The sequence below is a fragment of the Taudactylus pleione genome, unplaced genomic scaffold (genome assembly GCF_031769625.1).
Source record: "Taudactylus pleione unplaced genomic scaffold, aTauple2 ptg000274l, whole genome shotgun sequence".
Classification (NCBI taxonomy): Eukaryota; Metazoa; Chordata; class Amphibia; order Anura; family Myobatrachidae; genus Taudactylus; species Taudactylus pleione.
In genome coordinates this window covers 4,094,271-4,114,681 of record NW_028284676.1, presented here as the reverse complement: position 1 = coordinate 4,114,681, position 20,411 = coordinate 4,094,271, and the positions used below count along the sequence as shown (strand labels likewise).

The 20,411-nt window shown below is 49.0% G+C and overlaps 1 protein-coding gene across 1 annotated transcript in view; it reads right to left on the bottom strand.

Annotated features, from left to right (window-relative positions):
- Nucleotides 1–1,409: 1,409 nt before the first annotated feature.
- Nucleotides 1,410–20,411, bottom strand: part of PRRC2A (proline rich coiled-coil 2A) — a 71,862-nt gene continuing 52,860 nt past the window's right edge. Inside the window, exons 23-32 of the mRNA XM_088481524.1 lie at nt 16,784–16,858; nt 16,279–16,402; nt 16,065–16,105; nt 15,684–15,751; nt 15,344–15,572; nt 15,112–15,207; nt 7,956–8,117; nt 3,737–3,822; nt 3,598–3,661; nt 1,410–1,811 (exon numbers count right to left, since the gene is read on the bottom strand). Of these exons, the coding sequence (XP_088337650.1) occupies nt 1,686–1,811; nt 3,598–3,661; nt 3,737–3,822; nt 7,956–8,117; nt 15,112–15,207; nt 15,344–15,572; nt 15,684–15,751; nt 16,065–16,105; nt 16,279–16,402; nt 16,784–16,858 (1,071 nt within the window). The 3' untranslated portion in view covers nt 1,410–1,685. The remainder of the gene's footprint in view (nt 1,812–3,597; nt 3,662–3,736; nt 3,823–7,955; nt 8,118–15,111; nt 15,208–15,343; nt 15,573–15,683; nt 15,752–16,064; nt 16,106–16,278; nt 16,403–16,783; nt 16,859–20,411) is intronic.

Here is a 20,411-nt window from a genome sequence, read left to right as displayed (position 1 = left end):
CTTCCTCCCCTGGCTGGCCATTAACCCCAGGGATGCTGGCTTCCCGGTCATCCCTGGTGGTCTAGTGGTCCCACGGGTTATGGGGGGGGCCCGCCGCCACTGCCAGCAGCCTCCGGTCTGTCCCCAGGACCGGAGGCTAAAGGACTGCATTTAAGGTATTCCGCGCGCCGCTGCTAGCCAGCGACGCGCGGCTTACCTGAATCCCCGGCGACTCCGGCAGCAGTCCTGGGAGGTAGACAGAGTCCGGCTAGTACGGACTCTGTCCTCCCGCCGCGATCCCCAGATCAGTACTGGCGTCGCGGCGCCAGTCGGGGATCAGAGCGGCAGCGTGGGCGTCTGTACAGACAGCCCTTCGCTGCCGTCTGTAGTAAAAAGAGAAACTAAAATAAATAAAATCTATTAGAAAATAAAAAGCTTCTGGGGGCTGCTCCTGCTTACACTGAGGTGCCTGTGGCTCGGGGGCGGGGTATAGAGGAGGACCCAAGTGCATCCTGGGAGCTAAAAGCTTAACTGTGTGGTGCCCATGGATCCTGTTCCAGCTATAACCCCAAGGTCAACCCTGTGGACCCCCTATGGACCCTGAAGTAGAAATACAAAAACAAATCCCACCAACAGGGTTCTGTTCTGCAAGATCTAAACTAGAGCCATATTTGGATCCAGAGCCTGGGGCCACAGCACTGTAATGTTGGCAGATGAAGCTCACTTGGCCTCTACTGCACCTCCAAGAGGCTTCTCTCCTTGTGTTCATCAAAGCACTTTGGTGTAAGAAGGCATTGTATAAATAATAACCATCCAAAATGGCTGACTGCTTCTGGCACTGCCAGTCTCCCATGGAGCAGCCACTTAAAAGCCTCAACCCCCAAATTCACTGCAGCGGCCCTGGGTAAGGGAACACAGAGGATCTAATCAATTATAGAGACAAGTCACTATATACCAGGTCTGATGTATGTAACAAAATGGGTTCCCCACAACATTCAGGTCCAGGAGACCATACACCTGATTATATATATATATATATATATATATATATATATATATATATATATATATATAATTACACATACACAGTATATAATGTGTATGTACAGTAGATGGTGCAATAGTTTTCTATGCCTATACCAGAGACGGACACTGTTAGCATTGGATGATCTGTGAGACCCCGTCCCACTCCCAAACGACTGCGACTCAGGGGGCACTGACCCAGGACCTGTCCTGTGCATGCGCCCCACCATCGGGTTTGCATACATCTCTGAATGAGGTCAATAGGCGGTACCACCAATCTGATGACATAGCACAAGCATCAAGCCCGTGTAACTGTACAGCGCTGGCGTGGGCAGAGTTGTGCAGGATTCATGAGCCTAATTAATTATATTTGAAATGACAAAATACTTTAAATAAAGTGACAGAGCCGGAGAAAATACTCTTTTTATTTGTCAGAAAAGGACACAAAAAAAAACAAAACAAAAAAAAACAAATATAAAGCTGCTAGGGGAGCTTCAGGGTGGGAAGAAAAAAAAATATATATAGTAAGACTCTGGACTTGAACATAGATGGTGAATGATTGAATACAGAAGTCCCTAATAATTCAAAAGAGCCTTAACAATTGTTCCCCTCTTGACCTAGGCAAGGGGGGAGTATATTTTAAATCTGATGTGACTGGGTGATAACAATAGTTGCTGAGAGAATCAGGGGTTCCGAGCTGTTGTTGCTCCCTCAGTATGGGAATCCCGTGTGTTTTGGGAATCGTTATTCCGAGTCTGGGGTCTGTCCCACGATCTTGGAGTCCAGCGTGAAGCATCAGGAGGAAGGGCCTGAGAGAGAAAACAGAGATCGAAATCACCGTGGAAGATACACCTGAATGTAAGCACTTCATATACAAGTAGCTACGTTCATACTCGTATTTCTTTAGGTAGCATTTCTATAGAAAATTATATACATTCACATCTCATCCTTTATCTGTGCTTTTCACCAATACCCGTTATATTGACCAATCGTAGCCATTTTTTATTTTTTTTTACAGATGTCTCCTCATACACTGTTACGCAACACCTGGTAAATAGCCCCTGTGTGCGTCAGATTACGGGAGACTCGGCCGTGCGTCTTTCTTGCTCAAAATGTGCGTCTTATTCAGAGAGAAAATAAAAACTGGGATTGACAAAACGACTCTGCTAGATTACACTGATCAATGTGATGTGCGACCTTGGTACATCTGTGTGCACCTGAGTCTGTATCTGTGTAAGAAGGGCTTCGATGCAGCGGACGCGGCTTTTTTCTCGCGCCCAGTTCCGTTGCGCTTCATCTGTGACTTTGTACGTGTTTAAAACTGATTACCATGTGGTTAAAGTGGCAGCCCCGGTACTGCTGCGTCTGCGTGGCGAATAAGACACACAATTCAGCACCCTGCTCCTCTCGGAGCAGCTCAGTCTGGCGCCCCCTGTGGAATATACACGCTAGGTGTAAGAGGACACATCTGCAGAGACACATTTATGTCAATATTTTCTATCCAAAAACCTCATCCGCATCACCTGACTGCTGCCTTTGGCTGGGTACACACTGTAAAATGTATTGTACGATATATATAGTTCTGACACGGATCGTAGTGATACATCATACACCTCGCACAGTGTGCACGCCCGATCTGTCATTCCCAATGATTGTTCATCGCATCTCCCCATCGGCTGTCTTGCGTGTCAGATGGGACGATGCAATGAACGTCATGGTGCAGTTACAAGCAGCATGTAATGACATATTGAACCGTTGTATGCCACATCCTGCAAGTGTGTACAGCGAGTGCGTTGTATCGTTATATTGGCATGGCCGCTCGGTCGCACCGTCGCATGGTGTGTACCCCAGCTTTGCTCTCAACCAAACAAGTTTGGCATGAAAATTAAATGGAGTCTCCAATACCTTTAATGACCCCAACATGGATGCCTTTACCAAACTGGAAAATACTCCTATTGACGGAGTGAAGAGGTCAGGAAAATACAAATGTTCAAGATATATAAATCATTCCACTAGGGGGGTAGATTAACTAAAGCTTCTGAATCAGACCAGTCGGGGTGTTATCCAAAGCAACCATTCAGATTCTGACTATCATTTTCTGGAATGCAATAAGAGAAATTATAGCCAGAATCTGATCAATCGGTTGCTATGGGCAACACATACACTTTTCTTTTTTACAAATCTTTCTTTGTCTGTCTTTAGCAAATCTACCTTGGGAACCATTAATGGTGCAAAATGCGGAGGTCGGCAGAGAAGGCTCCATGTACGTGGCGACTGCAGCAGCAGCAAGCGCCGGTCATGCCGATCAGGCTGGCTGAGGTTTTGCGCTGGCAGAGCGGTATTTAGGGGAACTGACGTATGATCTGAGTAAATGAGGAGCTCGGCTGTGAGTGGTGGTGATGGGGGAGGTTAATATGCGGGAATAAGGGCATTAATAGTAGGATGACAGGTTTATTTAATGCAACGCTTTGTATTAACCGGGTGATGCTCTATGTAATACTTATAGACAATGAGTTATGTAACACTTCACACACTGCCCGCATAACATTTCTGATAAGCGATTCCCAGGTAGAACATAATAGCATAGAGATGTACCTGCTGATAGACATCAAGGTGCTGGTTTCTGGCAGCTCCATAACTTGAATGTGAAGGTTTTATCCTAAACAAAACATATGACAGATCAGACATACTTTAGGCACACCTCCCCCGTTCATCAGCTGGGGCTGGTCCTCACCTCCCCCCTGGTATTTGGACACAAGCTCCAGCTCCGCCTCTCCTCTGATCTGCAGGCTGCTTTACATCAGATGAATGTGCTGAATACTGGAAAGAGATATACAGAGGATTTAATTAAGATGCGTCCCCAGGAACCTCTTTCTGCAAACAATCTAATCATTATTTAGTAATGTCCCCAATTACCTATCAATCATAGGAAATTACGTCAATAAGAATAATGATGCCACGTTTACGGCCCCATTTACAGTTGGACAAAATGAGAGTTATGGTAAATCTTACCTTTGTTTACTCTCTTTCTTCGAAGTCCATAGGGATACCATGGGGTGTAGGTGGTGGTTAAGGACCAGACACCAAACAGTTAAGCTTTTAACTGCCAGGATGCAACGGTCCCCCCCCCCCCCCCCTATACCCTGCCCCTAAGCCCGAGGCAAATCAGTTTAACAAGCCCAAGGCAGGAGGAGGAGAGGAGATAAGGAAGACTGGTACACAAAGGAATCACACTCTCACATCAAAGAGATAGGAAACCGGTGACCAGGTAACCCAGCCCAGAGAAGCTAGGGGCGTCAGGGCGGGCGCCCTGTGGACTTTGAAGAAAGAGTTAACAAAGGTCAGATTTACTCATTTTCTTCTTCAGGGTCCACGGGATCCACAGGGATACCAGCCCCATACCAGTATTCAATGGTGGGGATGCTCCTGAGCTGAGAAGAGTATCCTGCATCCAAATGAAGCATCCTGAGAGGCAAAGGTATCGAGTGCATAGAACCAAAACAAGGTGTGGACAGAAGACCACGTGGCCGCCTTGCAAAGCTGTTCAGCTGAGGTGCCAGGGCAAGCTGCCCACGACGGTCCGTCAGAGCGAGTGGAATGAGCAGAGATGATAGCCGGCACAGACAGGCCCTTCTGCGTGTAAGCATGTGTGGCCAGAGTGTGTTTGTTGGCTGGCCATCCCTTCTTGTGGAATCCATAGAGGACAAAAAAGGAATCTGTTTCCAAAGAGAACTTGTACGGTCCACGTAGATCCTGAGAGCACGGACCACATCCAAGGAGGCCTCACCTGCCGAGAGGTCTGGGGATTGGAAGGTCGGGACTACGATTTCCTCATTAATAAGGAAATGAGAAACAACTTTGGGAAAGAAGTCAGAACAGCCCTGTCCTGATGAAAGATCAGAAATGGGGAGCGACAGGAAAGCGCTCCTAAATCTGACATGCTACGGACGGACGCAAGAGCCAGAAGAAAGAGTATTCACTGTGAGCCACTTGAGTTCCACAGATTCCAGGGGTTCAAACGGAGGGTCCTGAAGAACCACTGACAAATCCCACTGTGCCACTGGAGGGACGAAGGGAGGTTGAATACGGCGAACACCCTGAAGGATGGTGTGGACACCCGGCATTAGAGCAATTCTGCACTGGAACCAGATGGACAGAGCAGAGACATGCACTTTCAGCAAGGCCAGGCAGTCCAAGGTCCAATCCTGCTTGAAGGAAGGCCAGGACTCTAGAGACCCTGAAAACTAGAGGGTCAAAACTTCTGGTAGCACACCACTGGAAGTATGTGTGCCACACTCTGTGATAGATGCGGGCAGTGGTCGGCTTGCGCACTCTGAGAATAGTCTGGACCACTGAGCTAGAAAATCCTTTGGACTTTAGGAGGGATGTCTCAAGAGCCACGCCGTCAAAGACAGATGGGCCAGGTTCGGATGTAGACATGGACCTTGAGACAGGTCTGGACGTTGAGGAAGTAGGGGGGAGGGGCGTCTATGGAGAGGCTGTGAAGATCGGCGTACCAATGTCATCTGTGCTTAGGCCGCAGCCACCAGCAGGACAGTGTCTCCATCTTGCTTGAACTTCCGAAGGACTCGAGGAAGAAGGGAGACTGGAGGGAATAGGTACGCCAGATGGAAGGTCCACTTCACCGACAAGGTGCCTATGAAGGCTGCTTCGGAGTCCCTTGTCCTGGACCTGTACACTGGCAGCTTGCGATTGTGTCAGGAGGCCATGAGGTCCACCCCTGGCAGACTCCACTTGTCCACTAGGAGTTGAAAGACCTCTGGGTGGAGAGACCATTCCCCGGCATGCACGTCGTGACGGCTGAGGAAGTCCGCTTCCCAGTTGAGAACTCCCGGAATTAACACTGCGGAGATGGCCGGGAGGTGACCTTTGGCCCATGTGAGAATGCATGACACTTCTGCCATTGCTGACCGCAGTCGCTTGCACTTTTGAATTTGTTAGGCATAGTCACACAGTATGGGATCAGTATGATTTACCACCGGCCGCATGGTTCAAATCCCGACAGCGGAAGCCCGGCAGTGAGATCCCGACAGGTAAGTATTTTTTTCTATTTACTAACCTAACCTCCCCCCCAACCCTAAGCTCCCCCCCCCAAGTGCCTAACCCTAACCCCCCCTTCCCCTAGCCTAACCCTAACCTCAAGGGGGGGTGCCTAACCCTAAGTCCCCCCGGGAGCCCTAAAACCTATCCCTCCGCGCCTGGCTTACCTTCGATCGGTAAGCCGGGTGTTGGGCTCCCGGCGTAGGTCTAATGACAGGCGTTGGGATTTCGACGTCTGTCATTAGACAGTTGCTGGGATTAAGCAGTCGGGATGCCGACGGTTGGCATTTAGACCGTCGGCATCCCGACTGCATCCCCAGAGTATACATTAATATGTGAAAAGAATACACCAAATACAAATGGCTATGCAAATGCTATTATGCGACAGTGTGTGCAAATGGGTATGCAGTATAGTGATCCTGCCTATGCTTAAATAAGCTGGAGAGCACAGCAAATAATATGGTACTGTGTAGAGTGCAACCAAACAGTATGTGACAGCCTTCACATTTTATAAGTAAAAGTGAAGTATAATAGACCCTGAATACACCAGTATGATAGGGTTATAGTGAGAGGAAAGGGAAAGGCATAGGCTGACAGATTAGAAAAATCACACAGACAGTGCTAGCAAAAGTCACATACTATGCAGAAAAACACTAACTGCAAAAGGGCGCTACATTCAACTTCTCAGACGCAGTATCTGGTAGGCTATAGCGCTACATACCCCGACTCCTGGGAGAGGTATGTAGGGGGGACCGGACCCAGCTTTTTCCAAAGAGCTGTGGCTGAGCCTGCAGAAAATGGCTCCCGGAGACCTCTGAGGGGGCAGGGTCCTAGGAGGAGAGCAGCTCAGAGCGTCCAGACCGTGGTGGAATGGCGCCTTGAGCTGGGGGAGGGGCCGCTGTAATAGGGAAAGCTGACCTCCCCTGACTGGATTCCCGCACCATATGTACCCTGGTGGTCTAGTGGATCACACGGTCGAGGCCGGTGTTCACTCTCAGCACCTCCGGTCTGTCCCCTAAGACCGGAGGCAAGACTACCGCAAGCGGTAACCCGCCTTACCTGTCCCCTGCGTCCGAGTTGCAGTCTGGGGCCCTCCACGGGGCTGGCTAGCAAGGTCCCCAGGAGCCCCGCCAAAATTACCAAGCAATGCTATGGAGTTGCGGCGTCCGGAGGGGTGATGTAGTGGCAGCACAGACGTCCTAAGGACAATCTGACGCTGAGCACTCAGTAATAAAGATAAATAAAATTAGAAATCATAAAAATAAAGCTTTGGGCTGCATAAGGCAGCGCACTATTATAAAGGTGATCTGAGCTCCTGCCGGACACCAAGCAAAACTGATTTGCCCCAGGGGAGCGGTATAGGGGGGGAAGGGACCGTTGCATCCTGTCAGTTGAAAGCTTAACTGTTTGGTGTCCGGTCCTTATCCACCACCTGCACCCCATGGTATCCCTGTGGATCCCTATGGAACCTAAAGAAGAAATGTCAATTCTGTTGGTGGAATTACTCTCATTTCCATAGAGCACAACAGAAATGCATCCATATCTTCATTTGTGCAATGCTTATGGCTGGAAAGGAGGAATGGGGGCAGGAAGGCCTAAGTGCAGTACTGTAATGAAGGCCTAAGTGCAGTACTGTAATGGAATGGTTATGTGCGTGCAGTGCGCCTCCTGGAGACGTGACCTAAGACTTGGATGCATCCCCAGATATGCTTCTTAGGAGGATAATCTATTGTGGGTACTGGAGGCTTTGTGTACAGGACACAACATTATATTGTGTACGTATAGTGTAAAGAAACGGTCACATTTCTATGTATCAGTTATAGGTATCTGTATGCAGAACACATTTTCTGAGATGGGTATATCTTGGGATCACCGGCTTCCTAGGTACTTACCTCATTTCTGACATTGTGTAAAAGTGTCCGGCTTGTGGCAGAGAGTTGGTGAAGTGGCTGCAGTGCTTGACCTACAGTAACTAGTGGAGGCTGCTGAGCTGCCGATGACAAGGAACCAAATCCCATTACTGGGAGCTGAGTATCCATCATAGAAAGAAGAACCTTTAAAGATAAATCAGAAATGTACTATACGGCAGCAGTGCCAGTCTCACCCTCACACACTACTACACCATGACATGTATACTGTACACAGCACAGGTACAGTATGGACGACAGCAGTGTCAGTCTCACCCTCACACACTACCACACCATGTATATACATAGCACATGTACAATACATATAACAGCAGTGTCAGTCACACCTTCACACACTACTACACCATGACATGTATACACAGCACAGGTACAGTACACACAGCAGCAGCAGTGCCAGTCTCCTCACACACTACTACACCATGACATGTATACACAGCACAGGTACAGTACACACAGCAGCAGTGCCAGTCTCCTCCTCACACACTACTACACCATGACATGTATACACAGCACAGGTACAGTACAGACAGCAGCAGTGCCAGTCTCCTCACACACTACTACACCATGTCATGTATACACAGCACAGGTACAGTACAGACAGCAGCAGTGCCAGTCTCCCCTCACACACTACTACACCATGTCATGTATACACAGCACAGGTACAGTACAGACAGCAGCAGTGCCAGTCTCCCCTCACACACTACTACACCATGACATGTATACACAGCACAGGTACAGTACAGACAGCAGCAGTGCCAGTCTCCTCCTCACACACTACTACACCATGACATGTATACACAGCACAGGTACAGTACAGACAGCAGCAGTGCCAGGCTCCTCCTCACACACTACTACACCATGACATGTATACACAGCACATGTACAGTACAGACAGCAGCAGTGCCAGTCTCCTCACACACTACTACGCCGCCAGGACATGTATACACAGCACAGGTACAGTACAGACAGCAGCAGTGCCAGTCTCCTCCTCACACACTACTACACCTTGACATGTATACACAGCACAGATACAGTACACACAGCAGCAGTGCCAGTCTCCTCACACACTACTACGCCGCCAGGACATGTATACACAGCACAGGTACAGTACAGACAGCAGCAGTGCCAGTCTCCTCCTCACACACTACTACACCATGACATGTATACACAGCACAGGTACAGTACAGACAGCAGCAGTGCCAGTCTCCCCTCACACACTACTACACCATGACATGTATACACAGCACAGGTACAGTACAGACAGCAGCAGTGCCAGGCTCCTCCTCACACACTACTACACCATGACATGTATACACAGCACAGGTACAGTACAGACAGCAGTAGTGCCAGTCTCCTCCTCACACACTACTACACCATGACATGTATACACAGCACAGGTACAGTACACACAGCAGCAGTGCCAGTCTCCTCCTCACACACTACTACACCATGACATGTATACACAGCACAGGTACAGTACAGACAGCAGCAGTGCCAGTCTCCTCCTCACACACTACTACACCATGACATGTATACACAGCATAGGTACAGTACACACAGCAGCAGTGTCAGTCTCCTCCACACACTACTACACCATGACATGTATACACAGCACAGGTACAGTACAGACAGCAGCAGTGCCAGTCTCCTCACACACTACTACACCATGTCATGTATACACAGCACAGGTACAGTACAGACAGCAGCAGTGCCAGTCTCCCCTCACACACTACTACACCATGTCATGTATACACAGCACAGGTACAGTACAGACAGCAGCAGTGCCAGTCTCCCCTCACACACTACTACACCATGACATGTATACACAGCACAGGTACAATACAGACAGCAGCAGTGCCAGTCTCATCCTCACACACTACTACACCATGACATGTATACACAGCACAGGTACAGTACAGACAGCAGCAGTGCCAGGCTCCTCCTCACACACTACTACACCATGACATGTATACACAGCACATGTACAGTACAGACAGCAGCAGTGCCAGTCTCCTCCTCACACACTACTACAACATGACATGTATACACAGCACAGGTACAGTACAGACAGCAGCAGTGCCAGTCTCCTCCACACACTACTACACCATGACATGTATACACAGCACAGGTACAGTACACACAGCAGCAGTGCCAGTCTCCTCACACACTACTGCACCATGACATGTATACACAGCACAGGTACAGTACACACAGCAGCAGTGCCAGTCTCCCCCTCACACACTACTACACCATGACATGTATACACAGCACAGGTACAGTACACACAGCAGCAGTGCCAGTCTCCCCCTCACACACTACTACACCATGACATGTATACACAGCACAGGTACAGTACAGACAGCAGTGCCAGTCTCCTCCACACACTACTACACCATGACATGTATACACAGCACAGGTACAGTACACACAGCAGCAGTGCCAGTCTCCTCACACACTACTGCACCATGACATGTATACACAGCACAGGTACAGTACACACAGCAGCAGTGCCAGTCTCCCCCTCACACACTACTACACCATGACATGTATACACAGCACAGGTACAGTACACACAGCAGCAGTGCCAGTCTCCCCCTCACACACTACTACACCATGACATGTATACACAGCACAGGTACAGTACAGACAGCAGTGTCAGTCTCCTCCTCACACACTACTACACCGTGACATGTATATACAGCACAGGTACAGTACAGACAGCAGCAGTGCCAGTCTCCTCACACACTACTACACCATGTCATGTATACACAGCACAGGTACAGTACAGACAGCAGCAGTGCCAGTCTCCCCTCACACACTACTACACCATGTCATGTATACACAGCACAGGTACAGTACAGACAGCAGCAGTGCCAGTCTCCCCTCACACACTACTACACCATGACATGTATACACAGCACAGGTACAGTACAGACAGCAGCAGTGCCAGTCTCCTCCTCACACACTACTACACCATGACATGTATACACAGCACAGGTACAGTACAGACAGCAGCAGTGCCAGGCTCCTCCTCACACACTACTACACCATGACATGTATACACAGCACATGTACAGTACAGACAGCAGCAGTGCCAGTCTCCTCACACACTACTACGCCGCCAGGACATGTATACACAGCACAGGTACAGTACAGACAGCAGCAGTGCCAGTCTCCTCCTCACACACTACTACACCTTGACATGTATACACAGCACAGATACAGTACACACAGCAGCAGTGCCAGTCTCCTCACACACTACTACGCCGCCAGGACATGTATACACAGCACAGGTACAGTACAGACAGCAGCAGTGCCAGTCTCCTCCTCACACACTACTACACCATGACATGTATACACAGCACAGGTACAGTACAGACAGCAGCAGTGCCAGTCTCCCCTCACACACTACTACACCATGACATGTATACACAGCACAGGTACAGTACAGACAGCAGCAGTGCCAGGCTCCTCCTCACACACTACTACACCATGACATGTATACACAGCACAGGTACAGTACAGACAGCAGTAGTGCCAGTCTCCTCCTCACACACTACTACACCATGACATGTATACACAGCACAGGTACAGTACACACAGCAGCAGTGCCAGTCTCCTCCTCACACACTACTACACCATGACATGTATACACAGCACAGGTACAGTACAGACAGCAGCAGTGCCAGTCTCCTCCTCACACACTACTACACCATGACATGTATACACAGCATAGGTACAGTACACACAGCAGCAGTGTCAGTCTCCTCCACACACTACTACACCATGACATGTATACACAGCACAGGTACAGTACAGACAGCAGCAGTGCCAGTCTCCTCACACACTACTACACCATGTCATGTATACACAGCACAGGTACAGTACAGACAGCAGCAGTGCCAGTCTCCCCTCACACACTACTACACCATGTCATGTATACACAGCACAGGTACAGTACAGACAGCAGCAGTGCCAGTCTCCCCTCACACACTACTACACCATGACATGTATACACAGCACAGGTACAGTACAGACAGCAGCAGTGCCAGTCTCATCCTCACACACTACTACACCATGACATGTATACACAGCACAGGTACAGTACAGACAGCAGCAGTGCCAGGCTCCTCCTCACACACTACTACACCATGACATGTATACACAGCACATGTACAGTACAGACAGCAGCAGTGCCAGTCTCCTCCTCACACACTACTACAACATGACATGTATACACAGCACAGGTACAGTACAGACAGCAGCAGTGCCAGTCTCCTCCACACACTACTACACCATGACATGTATACACAGCACAGGTACAGTACACACAGCAGCAGTGCCAGTCTCCTCACACACTACTGCACCATGACATGTATACACAGCACAGGTACAGTACACACAGCAGCAGTGCCAGTCTCCCCCTCACACACTACTACACCATGACATGTATACACAGCACAGGTACAGTACACACAGCAGCAGTGCCAGTCTCCCCCTCACACACTACTACACCATGACATGTATACACAGCACAGGTACAGTACAGACAGCAGTGTCAGTCTCCTCCTCACACACTACTACACCGTGACATGTATATACAGCACAGATACAGTACACACAGCAGCAGTGCCAGTCTCCTCCTCACACACTACTACACCATGACATGTATACACAGCACAGGTACAGTACAGACAGCAGCAGTGCCAGTCTCCTCCTCACACACTACTACACCATGACATGTATACACAGCACAGGTACAGTACAGACAGCAGCAGTGCCAGTCTCCTCCACACACTACTACACCATGACATGTATACACAGCACAGGTACAGTACACACAGCAGCAGTGCCAGTCTCCCCTCACACACTACTGCACCATGACATGTATACACAGCACAGGTACAGTACACACAGCAGCAGTGCCAGTCTCCTCCTCACACACTACTACACCATGACATGTATACACAGCACAGGTACAGTACAGACAGCAGCAGTGCCAGTCTCCTCCTCACACACTACTACACCATGACATGTATACACAGCACATGTACAGTACAGACAGCAGCAGTGCCAGTCTCCTCCTCACACACTACTACACCATGACATGTATACACAGCACTGGTACAGTACACACAGCAGCAGTGCCAGTCTCATCCTCACACACTACTACACCATGACATGTATACACAGCACAGGTACAGTACACACAGCAGCAGTGCCAGTCTCCTCCTCACACACTACTACACCATGACATGTATACACAGCACAGGTACAGTACACACAGCAGCAGTGCCAGTCTCCTCCTCACACTACTACACCATGACATGTATACACAGCACAGGTACAGTACACACAGCAGCAGTGCCAGTCTCCTCCTCACACTACTACACCATGACATGTATACACAGCACAGGTACAGTACAGACAGCAGCAGTGCCAGTCTCCTCCTCACACACTGCTACACCACGACATGTATACACAGCACAGGTACAGTACATACAGCAGCAGTGCCAGTCTCCTCCTCACACACTACTACACCATGACATGTATACACAGCACAGGTACGGTACAGACAGCAGCAGTGCCAGTCTCCTCCTCACACACTACTACACCATGACATGTATACACAACACAGGTACAGTACACACAGCAGCAGTGCCAGTCTCCTCCTCACACTACTACACCATGACATGTATACACAGCACAGGTACAGTACACACAGCAGCAGTGCCAGTCTCCTCCTCACACTACTACACCATGACATGTATACACAGCACAGGTACAGTACACACAGCAGCAGTGCCAGTCTCCTCCTCACACTACTACACCATGACATGTATACACAGCACAGGTACAGTACAGACAGCAGCAGTGCCAGTCTCCTCCTCACACACTACTACACCACGACATGTATACACAGCACAGGTACAGTACAGACAGCAGCAGTGCCAGTCTCCTCCTCACACACTACTACACCACGACATGTATACACAGCACATGTACAGTACAGACAGCAGCAGTGCCAGTCTCCTCCTCACACACTACTACACCATGACATGTATACACAGCACTGGTACAGTACAGACAGCAGCAGTGCCAGTCTCCTCCTCACACACTACTACACCATGACATGTATACACAGCACAGGTACAGTACACACAGCAGCAGTGCCAGTCTCCTCCTCACACACTACTACACCATGACATGTATACACAGCACAGGTACAGTACACACAGCAGCAGTGCCAGTCTCCTCCTCACACACTACTACACCATGACATGTATACACAGCACAGGTACAGTACACACAGCAGCAGTGCCAGTCTCCTCCTCACACTACTACACCATGACATGTATACACAGCACAGGTACAGTACACACAGCAGCAGTGCCAGTCTCCTCCTCACACTACTACACCATGACATGTATACACAGCACAGGTACAGTACACACAGCAGCAGTGCCAGTCTCCTCCTCATACTACTACACCATGACATGTATACACAGCACAGGTACAGTACAGACAGCAGCAGTGCCAGTCTCCTCCTCACACACTACTACACCACGACATGTATACACAGCACAGGTACGGTACAGACAGCAGCAGTGCCAGTCTCCTCCTCACACACTACTACACCATGACATGTATACACAGCACAGGTACGGTACAGACAGCAGCAGTGCCAGTCTCCTACTACACCATGACATGTATACACAGCACAGGTACAGTACAAACAGCAGCAGTGCCAGTCTCCTCCTCACACACTACTACACCATGACATGTATACACAGCACAGGTACAGTACAGACAGCAGCAGTGCCAGTCTCCTCCTCACACACTACTACACCATGACATGTATACACAGCACAGGTACAGTACAGACAGCAGCAGTGCCAGTCTCCTCCTCACACACTACTACACCATGACATGTATACACAGCACAGGTACAGTACAGACAGCAGCAGTGCCAGTCTCCTCCTAACACACTACTACACCATGACATGTATACACAGCACAGGTACGGTACAGACAGCAGGAGTATCAGTCTCACATTACATATATACACTGTAAGGTACAGTACAGACAGCAACTCAATAGAACTATAAACATTAAGTACCTGCTGGGTAGGAGCTGTAGGGAGGTATCCGCTCTGCCCCGCATGATGAAGGGGAGGAGAGTAATAGTCAGATGGAGATGTCATTTCCTGTCTGACCTATAGGGGGAAGATATTTTAATAGTAAAGGGCATACTCACCATTTCGTACCCAGGTAGTGCCAGCAAGGCTCCCCAGGGGCACAGTACATACATGCAATTAAAATAAAAAGATCCACAAGTTCTTCCTGACTCACCTGCAACAGCTGCTGTTGTTGGTCAGTGCTGACCTGGGCTGGGCAGTAATGTCCACCATAAAGGAAAGCTGGTGCCTGGTACAGTAGGCTGCCCGCAGGCACCTTGCTCAGGTCACTAAACTCCAGGTACTGGCCTTTCAGGGCGATGCCGGAGAGAAGAGCGTTTGTAGGCAGGAGGGCAGGTGATGAACCTGGAGAAGGAGCAGTGTGCAGGTACAGAGGCTGGGATCTGCCAGACACCAAGAGATAAAAACACATTGTGGGAGCAGAACCTCAGAGAGATCATAAAGAAACAATACACTGGAATGGACGGACAGTCTGACACAGGAATATCTCTGACCTGTAGGGCTGCAGAGAGGGGGTTCCAGGCCTGTACCCACTGCCCGTGCTTGTGACATGGACGTCCACCTGACACGCAATACAAGCAATGGAAATTACTACTCGGGTTAGAGGAATATTCCAAATATTAATAAAATAAAATAGAAATACACTCATGAAACAAAGATAGACAATGTTTTTGTTGACCCATGAGGCAAATCCTGTGTCTGATATACAGAGACATTACTTGCCATGAATTATACACAGGGAGACACTGCTCTCCAGGTACCTGTGCCAGAGACAAGGTGCGGCCATTGAAAACATGTGGATTCTTTTGTACACAGTTACCTGTAGACTAGAGTCCCCGGCTGTAATATGAGTGAAACAAAGTCGGCTTTTGTACCTGATAGTACTGGTTAGAGTACACTCTCTGGTTTCGATCCTCTGTAAAAAGAGGAGACACGTTTTTAGAGATAACAGATATTGTTTTTGAGAGCTACCGAAAAAAACGTAATGTGATGAAATAAAGCCTACAAACTACAGCACTAAAAATAATAACTCTCCATCACAAGCACAATACAGGACTGGACATCACCATGAGGATTACTGGCTCGTACCTGGCAGGTGAGATTGTGCCCCTTCCGGGAGGGCAGCTCGTAGCGCCAGTTGTTGAGAATCCAACTGGGGCTCAGATGGTGCTGGATGGGGAGGGAGGTTCCAGTACCGCGCCGGGGGGCCAGTCTGTAAGTAGGTAGAGTACACGAGTGTTGGAAATTCCACCAATATAGAAAGGACACAACAGTTGGAAGATATAAAGGAGCCAGGAAACATGATGGAAAAAAGAATGTATACAGTATATAGCTTAGACCCGGAACACAAAGTAGTGCAAGCATTCAGCTTTACCAGAGGTTCCCAAACACGGCCATCAAGGCACCCTAACAGTCCAGGTTTTAAGTATATCCATGGTTGAGCACAGATGATTAAATCAAATTGACTGAGGTACTAATTAAGTCACATGTGTTCAAGCATGGTTATCCTTAAAACATGGACCGTTAGGGTGCCTTGAGGGCTGAGTTGTGAACCTCTGGGCTATATAAAACAGTGGTGCCTTGGTGTCCTTACCAAGCATGGATGTTGGCTTGCAGTGCCTGGTGCTTCTCTGCCCTGCTTGGTGCTATCAGAGGAAACACACAGTTCCTGTGGAAAGAGCAAAAGAAAACAGGATTTGTAGATTATTTTCTCCGAATTCATTTGGTGTCACTGGATATTGGAGTGTAGATGCTCACATAAAGTCTTAAGTCCTCCCTCTCTTTGGGCCTCATTCAGAGGCGGTCGTAGGATGTAAGCGGTCGTTCTGAAACAGGGCGGCCGCTTGCATCCTGAACGGCCGCCTCCATGTCGGTCGTTAGGCTGTGGGTTAACACCCACAGCTCTAACGACCGCTAAGGGTGATGGTCGCGACCATCGGGGCTTACGACGAGACCCTAAGGTAGGGTCTCGTCAACCTTAAGCCCCAGGGAGCTTCCTGCTCTGTTTGAGCAGGAAGCTCTCCACTGACATCACTGATGATGTCAGTGGGGCCGCCCCCAAACGGCAAGCGTTCCGACAGGAATGCCTCCGTTTGGCCGGGCCCGCCCAGCAAACGGGGCGAGCTGTCACTTAACATCGACAGCTCGCCCCGTCTGCTACGAGACCCCTAACGACGGATCACCCGTCGTTAGCCGGGTCTCGCGCATGCGCACGACGGAGCCGGCTCCGACGTGCGCATGCGCACTGGAGCAACATCGACCCGGTTGCGAGCTCGTAGAGCTAGCGACCGGGTCTGAATAAGCTCCCTTATCCTGCAAGGAACCAGTTATTTTACTAACCAATCTCAACAGAAATGAAGAGGGAGACAAACATACGAGGAAGATAAAGTCCACCCACAACGTAAAAAGGGGAGAACCTTCCCAGATTTCCACACGAGTGAAAGCTACTTTGACATCTGTGAAGACCATGAACTCAGCCTGCTCCATGATTAGCTCAGGGGTTCCATCCTCAACCTGTTCACCCAAAGTTGGGCATTTACACATTTTAGGTTCAAAATGGATCGGAAAGTTCAGTTTGCTTTCTAGCCAAAGAAAATATTTAAATTGAAAACCAGCTTCTTCTCCTCTGGGACTGGCATGACCACCCCCAGGGAGGCAGACGGGCTCTTTCGGCCTGGTGTGTCTGGTCTGGGGGGTAGCTGTGACCTTGCACCTTTGATGGGGAGTTTTGTTTGTGGACCACAGATCATGTAATCAATTTCCTGGAACTCAGAAGTGATGATTGTTCTGAAAAGAGCTCAGTTTATTCTGAAGTTCAGACTGATCCGTATTTAAATCAACCATCACCATGGCTGCAGTATATATAAAATATCAGAGGGGAACCAGGAGTCCTCTAGCAACGAAGAGGCTTTCAAAATTGTGATATGGATGGAACAGTATTTTCCGGCAATATCTGCAGTATACGTCCCTGCCCTTGACAGTGTTCGGGACAAGTGGGGTCAACTGGAAGTGGACATGATGGCCTATTGACACAATCACAAAATGGACAGGTTAAGTTCGAGTAACAGAGACCCATGTGCGCCCCTAGTGGAAGCTATGACTTAGCTGTGGAATTATTTGGTGTATATCTGTTGCCAACAATGCCTATGCCTCTTTGTATTTTCAAGAAAACCAAATAGGAAGGTGCTCCCGTGATCTAGTTGGCTCCAGATGGGCCAAAAAGATCCTGGTACTTTGACATTCTGAGGTTTGTGGCATGTCCACAGTATAGTCTATATTAGAGTCCATTGGCCAAGATCCTGAGAGCTAAAGAGATCAAGACCATGTGTTAAAAGCCTGAAAGTCAGTGTTGGCTAGAATCACTTGTTTGGAAGGCACAGGATCCCTTCTTCTTTAACCACTTACTGTATATGGTGTTGTCGCATAGGAGGTGACTGCAGCCAGCTACACTTTCACTAACACTGTCGCATCCCATACGACTGTCTGCTGCTCCATCCCCCTCTGGTGATTTCAGTGTAGATTCATCCTGCACATGAGCAGAACAGATCTCATCTGACCCCCTGGCAGTGATGTAACGGAACCTGGAATTGCATGTTCAACCCAGGCAACAACACAGACGCCTGGAATTGCTTCTCCCAGGCTCCTACCACCGGCACCTGGAACTGCTTACTTCTGGTTAAGTGTGGTCACTCTGCTGCAACACCTCCTGGTTGGTGTCGGCTAATTCCCACCGGTCCTTCACTATGGGGTTGATGTATCAAGCAGTGAAAAAAGAGTTGAGAAGTGGACCAATGGAGATGTTCCCTATAGCAACCAATCAGCTTCTACCTATCATTTTGTAGAATGTACTTGATAGATGCTACCTCAAACCTGGTTTGGTTGCTATGGACGTTGTCTCCACTGGTCCAATTCTCCCCTGTTTTCTCTGGTTCATACATCATTCCCTATGAATTAGCCTGCACTGGAGAGGACCTGAGCTTCAAGACACTGGGCTCCACCAAGAGAAGGAATAAGGTTTGGCTCAAATTCTGGTGGTCACAGGATGCAAGTAAATGCCAGAGTCTTGAAGCAAGTAGATATTTAACTCCCAATAAGGACAGTATACATAACATACATATGTTCTTCAGATGGACACTATCTAGATATTCAGAGGATATACATAGCCATATACAATTCTGGCACATCATTTAGCAGGGGTAATCCAGCCAATTGTACTGTATATTTAGCCAATGAAGATTAGTTCACAAATCAAAATGTAGAAACGTTGTCTTGGAAGCTGCCACCGTGGCCATCATCTTATCTTATCCAATTCTGGCCCAGATAGAACATCACCGGAATAAGGTAGGGCCTCAAGGGTCTTCTTAGAGTCCGAGTCAACATGCCAGGAGCGCAGCCAGAGGGCCCTTCTGTCCGACACAGAAGAAGCTGACACCTTGGAAGTTAAGATGCCCATGTCAAGAGCCGCTTTATCCAGATAGGAAGCAGCCTGCTTGATATGCGCCACCAGGTAATAGCTGGTTGCCATGGGCCCGACGTACGGCCCACCTCTAGGGCATCTGCCCAGGTGCCAATCGCCTTAGCAACCCATGCAGATGCCGGGTTGCTAATTTCGTGTCCGTCGGATCCTTGAGGGAAGCCGTATTTGAAATAGGAAGGGTAGAACTCTTCATAAGAAGGGCAATGTGCGTGTCAACAGGAGGAGGAGACTCCCATTTGCTACGCTCCTCGGCAAGGAGCTGGTAAAAGGACGCCATGCGCTTGGAGACCTGAAACCACCAATTCGGAGCGGTCCAAGCCTCCGCTAGTATTTCCTCAAGTTGTTCAGAATTAGGAAACTTCACCGAGACCTTTTTCGGACGTTTGCAAACCGGCACTTTGGGTCTAGGAGCCGGGGAGTTTCTTTGTCCTCAATAGAAAGGACAGATCTGACAGTCCTAACTAAGGCAACAATATCTACCTTAGGGAGAGGATCGTCCTGAACAGACTAGGTCTCATCCTCAGCCGGAAAAATTCTCCTCCTGGTCCGAGGAGAGTTCCGAATCAGAAACCTCAACTTCTCACATCTGGACGGTCTGCGCCCAGAAGTACGGTCCCTATCCAGCATTTGCTGTAAGGAGGCAGACACCTGTGCTAAGACCTGCACTGATTGTGAGAAGGTGCTCATCCATTGGGATTCCAGCGCAGGCAGCTGCAAATGAGGCTGAGGGGAGGGGACCCCCAAA